This window comes from Ictalurus punctatus, chromosome 15 (assembly GCF_001660625.3).
Source record: "Ictalurus punctatus breed USDA103 chromosome 15, Coco_2.0, whole genome shotgun sequence".
NCBI classification, from domain to species: Eukaryota; Metazoa; Chordata; class Actinopteri; order Siluriformes; family Ictaluridae; genus Ictalurus; species Ictalurus punctatus.
The window spans coordinates 16,253,058-16,260,226 of record NC_030430.2 but is presented as its reverse complement, the minus strand read 5'-3'; the positions used below and the strand labels follow the sequence as shown (position 1 = coordinate 16,260,226).

The 7,169-nt window shown below is 37.4% G+C and overlaps 1 protein-coding gene across 1 annotated transcript in view; it reads left to right on the top strand.

Moving 5' to 3' along the window:
• The window catches only part of LOC108276422 (ERBB receptor feedback inhibitor 1), a 10,641-nt gene extending 5,371 nt beyond the window's left edge, over positions 1 to 5,270 (top strand). The window contains exons 2-4 of the mRNA XM_017488079.3: positions 745 to 908; positions 1,234 to 1,307; positions 3,008 to 5,270. Of these exons, the coding sequence (XP_017343568.1) occupies positions 862 to 908; positions 1,234 to 1,307; positions 3,008 to 3,957 (1,071 nt within the window). The 5' untranslated portion in view covers positions 745 to 861 and the 3' untranslated portion in view covers positions 3,958 to 5,270. The remainder of the gene's footprint in view (positions 1 to 744; positions 909 to 1,233; positions 1,308 to 3,007) is intronic.
• Positions 5,271 to 7,169: the final 1,899 nt, after the last annotated feature.

The following is a 7,169-nucleotide window of genomic DNA, read 5'->3' as shown; positions in this document are numbered from 1 at the left end:
TATATTATAATATATTTCTATTAATATTGGTTCATTTACATTTCCTAGATCTAATCTGTAGAAAAAGGTGTTTTTTTTTTGTTTTTTTGTTTTTTTTACAACCATGACAGATTAAAATTATTTAGTGTATAACTCTTTGTTTAGAGACAGCCGCCATCTCTAGTAATAGTAGTAGTATTAGTATTAGTAGTAGCAGCAGTAGTAGTAATTGTAGTAGTAATAGTAATGGTTGTGGTGGTGGTAGTAGTTGTAATAGTATTAGTAATAATACTAGTAGTATTAGTAGTGGTAGCAGTAGTAGTAGCAGCAGTAGTAGTAATTGTAGTAGTATTTAGTAATGGTAGTGTTAGCAGCAGTAGTAGCAGTAGTAGCAGTAGTAGCAGTAGTAGCAGTAGTAGCAGTAGTAGTAGTAGTAGTAGTAGTAGTAGTAGTAGTAGTAGTAGAGACCACCACGTATTCTTTCCAGGCTGAGGGAATATAGGATTTCAGTCTGCAGAGCTGATTAAAGCAGTGTGCTGCTCTGTAATTAACTGAAGGAGGGAGGAGAGAGGCTTCAGAGGCCATGCCTACTGGTGAAGTGGGTGGTGAAAAATGACCACACTTCAAACAAGCATTCCTCAGTTTGATGTACATAAAAGGAGCTACAAATTAAAGCATTGCTAGCATCCCCAACAATGAACACTTTGAACATGCTTTGGCATATGAAAAGAAATTCTATAACATTTCAATTTCTTATGCTTTCAGAGCACTGAATCAAATGGTATCTTGGTTTGCATGGAACATGGAGGCTGATGGATTATGAATTCTCCATGACTGACATAATGTGAAATCTCTTCCGTTTTTTCTTTCTTTCACCAAAGTATGGCTTCATCCCAACCATACTGGGACCAATATGATGATATTAACAGGTGAGCACTAACACAGGCACACTCCTAAATGCCATATAATACCGTGTTATGTTAACCAAACTGCAGGTAAAAAAAAAAAAAAAAAAGACAAAAAACATCAAAGTGTATAGAAGCTTTATTCCATTGGACTGTGCCATGAAAATAGTTTTTTTTTTTTTTTTTTTTTTTTTTTACTCTCCACTGAGCTGTTGACATATTAGCAAGCCATTGGACTGGAAGCCATTAAAGGCATGATTGTGATGTATTTGCATAGCTTTGCTATATTGCAAAATGTACTGTTTTGGCCAGTTTGTACTGAAGGACTCATCGTCTGTTTGTGTTACAGCATGTACTTTTCTTTTGGAGCTGACTACACAGTGAAAACACATCAGCAAGGCTTGACCTCTGTGGGATTTGAAAGTAAGTGAATGACTCTGAAATGTACCAGGAGGGAGGGAAGATCGTCTGGTCACTGTGTGTTCTCTGTCTCTGAGGTGGTTGTTTTTCAGGAAATTTAGAGGGCTTTGGGAAGCCAGATTGTCACCTTCTTGGCTGATAAGCATTTTCTGTTGTGTGGATGCTGCATTTTTCTCTCCCATTAAGATTAATGCTTTCATAAGATGCACAGTACAAACCAAAAGTTTGAGACCACTTGAATGTTTTTTTTTCTTTTTTTTCTTTTCTTTTTTTTTTTCATCGTTCGTTACAAAGTATTACTAGCTTGTAAATCGTTTCTCAAACAAGACTCCATTTTCACTAAGGTAATGAAATGTATTGTATAGCTATTTTTATATTTGCATATAGGTATTTACTTTTTTTAAAAAGTATAAAAAAAAAAACTTTTATAATGTAAATGAAGCAAGTGGAATTGCAGCAATTTTATAGTTAAATTCTGTGTGAATTCTTAAATGACTAAATAACTAGAGATGCACTGATAGTAAATTTCTCAGCTGATACTGATAGCTGATTATCCAGAGTGATATCGGCCAATGCAGATACCGATACCAATAGTTTGGCCTTTTATACCTTCTTTTAAATTAATAATAAGTAATTCCACAATTCTGAAGGAAATGCAAATAAAAACTTTATTCTCTCCATTTCAACAAGTTGTTTCATAGTAACTGGTCTCATGAACAGAAAACACGTTACTCACATTCTAAAGATTAAATTAAGATTTCGTAACTTATTGAATGTTATTAATTCATATTAACATGGAGTGAATGCTAAAAAAAACCTCCTGTTAGGCTTCACATTCACTCACCACAAACAAAAGCATTTCTACTTCATCACTGAACATCAAACTGGTAATATATAATATCAACTTTATATATTAACATTAACTGGATATGAAATGTACTAGTCTACAAATATATTTTTCTGTGCAAGATATATATATATATATATATATATATATATATATATATATATATATATATATATATATATATATATATATATATATATATATATATAATTTTTGTCAACTCTTTTATTTAAATGTTTCAACCGTTTACTGGCACTTTAATTTAGCGCGAGCAGCGCAGCAAAAAAACAAGCAAAAATTTTGTTACATTGATGCCGAAACCCCTGCTTCACTGCTGCACCATCTGGTGTAAAAGCACTGATTCGTAAGCATGCACACCGAAAAAAAAATGCACTGCTTCTGCTCTGCTGCAGCATGCGGTGTAAAATTTTAGCGGTGGAGAGCTTATACTCTGCAGTTTTGTCATCATTGTCACCCAATTCAAAGTAATTCCACACAAGAGACATCTTTACACACAGTCTGTTTTCCTGCTCTCTTTTTATTGACAAGATATAATCGGCCCTGATCATCGGATGTTTTTAAACTATTGGCCTATGGCCAATAGCGTGAAAAATGGCCTTTATCAGCTGCTACCAATTATTGGCTGATACATCGGTGCATCTCTATAAATAACCCATATTTAATTGCACTTATCCACTAAGTAATGCTGTACTGCTGAAGGAAAAACTGTTATCGCCAGTGGTTCGAGACTTTTGAGCTCTCTTATCTTACAATGTATGTTTGCCTGTTGTAAATGTAACTTGTACTGGCCACACATGATTCCAAAAGCATGCACTTTTTTTCCCACTTCTTCCAGGGAAGATGTTTGGCTCCCACAACTCTAGGCACCACTGTCAGTCTTTAAAGCCTGTTGATCCCGCACAGCTCCTCCTCTCCTCCATGCACAGCTCACCTGAAGGAGACCAGGTCGTTCCGTCCTTCAAGAAACTCTCTGTCTATGAACAAGCGCGCCCATATTCTCCCAAGAGAAGCTCTAAACCTCTTCCTCCTCTCCCGGACATGGGGGATATGTCTTCTGATGAAGCAGCAGACAGCGAAGTGGAGTTCTTCTCCAGCACCAGCGAGAGCCAGCTACTGATACCAGAATGTGCCTCTAAAACATCAGCCTTCCAATACAGAGCGCAGAATAGGCGAAGTTTCCGCGGTTGCGGTCAGATCAACTATGCGTACTGTGATGCTATGCAGGATAATATGATTGGACAGAAGTGTGAGAGGGAACAAGTGGTGCTTCGAGAAAAGGACAGCCTTATACAAGAAAAGCCCCAGCGCAGATTGCGCCGCTCTAACTCAGGACCTGCGGCGTCTTTTAAACCTACTAACCTTCGAAATACCCATGCACAGGAGAAGCCTGAGGTCCCTCCCCGTGCTCCCATTCCATCCCATCCTCAAAAGAGTGCCGACCATCAAGGCATTGAAGAGCCTCCCGAAATCCCACCCAGGCGGCCAATGTACTACATGGCCCCACGCAGTCCTAGTCCTAAAAGCCTTCCCATTTACGTCAATGGAGTGATGCCTCCTACACAAAGCTTCGCCCCCAATCCCAAGTACGTGAGTAAAACCCAGGGCAAGCCAAAGTGTGAAGGATTGCCTACTTCACATGCACCATGTATACTGCCCATCATGGAAGACGGAAAGAAGGCCAGTGCTACACATTACTTCCTTCTTCCACAGAGGCCAGGATACTTGGACAGATTTGGAAGATTTTTCAAGGAGTCTGATTCCGAAGCTGTGCAAAGTGGATGTTGAGTAGAAGCAGGTTGTTAGGCTAACTACAACTGTACTTACTTGCAGTATTCAGGTGCTTATAGATATATTCATTCCTACGCAGTACCACCTCAACTTGAACCCAGAGTACTGAAATGTGGCCAGGTCATAAATGCTGGACATAGTGGAGCTGTTGTGTTAAAAAAAAAAAAAAAAAAAAAAATTTTGATCATGCAGCGTCATTATGATTTACATTTTATGTTTATTTTATTTCGCCTGCTTCCAGTATTCCTTTTTTTTAAAAAACAAAACAAACAACATCTTTCGTTCTTTGATGGTTTACATGTACCACTGATTAGTATAAGCTGGTCTTATACTATAAGTTGGAGAAGGACTGGATTCCAGCACATTCTGGTTATTTTTCTTGCTCATAGATATGTAATTCACCAGTTAATTACTAGCTTCAGTAGTGTTCGAGCAGAGAAATTACCAAACTGCCTTGGAGTGGAGTTGAGCAGCCCTGATCATATCCCTGTCATATCATTAACACAGAGCATTAAGAGTATTTTAAGTGCCATTTTAATCATTCTGCACTGCATGTGTTATATCCCCAGTTGTTTGTGTTGCTGATAATTCATCTAGTATTTGCACTCATCAACTGATAACTCATGTTCTACAGTATGTTCAGTGGGACCTTATTTTTACATTTTAAATTGTTTAAGGAAATGTAAAACCAGTTTATTAATGAAATGACTCAACTTATTACTAAACAGAATGCCTCTGAAATATTGAGCTAATTTTTGGATTAATGTCCTTTTAACAGAAAGCTTGTTTAGTTGCTTACTATTACAGTTAGAAGTTCTGATTATGCTAAAAGAAACAACTATAAAATATCTGAATCATTACCTTTTATTTGTTTGTGCAGCTAAGCAATTATGGTTAAACTCTTAAAGTGTGACTGTTTGAGCCAAATGAGAAAAGGTCAATGTTCCGTATTACCCTGACACAACCTGTACTTTAACACGTACATGTCATGTATTTATCCACCCATCTACTGTTGCTTTTTTCTTAGTTAATTCTCAAGTGATTAAGTCGGTCATGTGGCACCACATCTGTTTACATGATTTTTATTTTTTTTGGAATCTGTCCGTTTTGGCCATCTTCCTCATAACAGAAGATGAAAATGTATTTATCCATGGCTTATTTATTCACATATGAAGGCTCGTGATTGTTAACTGTTATTGCTGTTGTTGCACTGTATTGCACTTGTCTTTACGTGCAGTATTTGTAGTTTTTCACATTACATCTCTGATCTATTTAAAGAAATAAAGTGACTTATTTATCAGTAAATGAGATCAAGTTGTCTCATGTATTATTTATATACTTTTCACGTTTACTAAGTTAGATAGCACGATAGTGTTCGGTTAATCTAAGCGAGATACTTTGTTCTGTTCAGGTCTAAATGACCCATTTTGAAGTCTTAGTAAAAGTGAAGCAAGATTATATCACAAAATTTACACACACATGCACATGAAGCCAAAAGCCCCTTAAGAAACCCTTGAAGACCCCTTTTCTAAGAGCATAGTAAACAGAATATAATGATATTCTATATTATAATGATAACATGACGAATCGTGTTCTATTCTGTACTGACACATTACAGTGGCCATTTTGCTGTTCAAAATTTAGCATGTTTGAGAACAGTGCAAAAACATTACAACTGCTAACAATCCAAATATTTGGAGATCACTGCTTCCTGGATCCTTGTTTTTGTCAATTTTAAATGTCCACAGAGACATGTTGTGCTTTGACCTTTCGTGTGAAGTTCATGGAAGGGTTCTCACAATACCTTATCAGTTTATAGGATGTATTTAGAGGTCATATCCGCTGTTGCCAATGCAGTGTGGCGTTATCTCTCTGTTGTTTGCTCTGAGAAGTCATAATGAACAGATTGTTAAACCCCTGGCTCTTGCCTGACTCACTTCCTATGACTTCCAGCACGCCAAAGTAACAAATGTCACAAAGATGTGGTGTCTTTCACACATGCTGTACTAATTTCAGTTCCATTGCGCCAATCCATATGTTTATCCATTAGCCAGTGGCCACTTCTAAACAATGTTCTGCTATGAGTCACTAACCTGTTCAAAAAACAAAGGCTAAAGGATACTACAGATCTCTCTTCTTTTAGAGATATCCCATATTGTTAAAACCAGAAAAGTAGTAACTGTAGAATAACTATTATACTTCCTAGAAGAAAGTATGAAACATGTTACAAGCCTAAAATGGCTGGTTTGGGTGGTCTCCCCCTGGACTAGCTGGTGTTAAACTGGTCAGATAAGCAGTTTGACCAACCAGGCTTATCCTCCTGACAAGCTAGAACCAGCTGGAACCAGTTTGACCAACCAGGCTGGTTTTCCTGACCAACTAGAACCAGTGTAACCTACCCGGCTGATCCTCCTGACCAGCTAGAACCAGCCTGACCAGCCAGAACCATCATAACCAGCCAGCCTGGTCAAACTTACCAGCTAGAACCAACCTGATCAACCGAGCTAGTCATCCTGACCAGCTAGAAACAGGCTGACCAACCATGCTGGTTAACCGGACTGGCTAGTAGCAGGCTGGAAGTGTCTAAAGCCAGACCAGCTAAAACCAATTTTTATTTTTATTTATTTATTTTTACCAGCAAGGTATGTAGTGAGGAATATGTGTATGTAACAGCGTATTGAAACAAACCTAAATCTACAAATAACACTTTCTCACGTGAGCTTGGTATCTTGGTTTCTTTATAAACATTAGACTGACTACCTTTGCGAGTTATTTCAAATTGAAGAGGAAATTATGTTATTACATGATGACATGACATGATGTAATCTTTACCAGTCAGGACATGACGTTAAGGGAAGTTTCCGCGTTTCCTTAACGTTGTACAATGTCATGCTAGCATGTCGACACTCAAGCTATTCCTGTGTTCCACTCTTGAGCCTTTAACACTGCGACACTGATACAAAAGCAAACAGATCAGTGGTAATAAAATACTACAGGAACGTTACATTCCTCCAGAAGATGTTTAAATTAAAAAAAAAAAAAAAAAAACTTAAAAAAAAAAACTTAAAAAAAAAACTTTCTGATTTAACGTTTGTTTTGGTTTGGCTCTTTAACGCCTCCATTACTGTCCACCAGGTGGCACTACAGGATTGAAATGCTGTTGTATTGCTTAAAAGCCTGTGATTTTAGTGTCTTTTCAGTAAGACTTT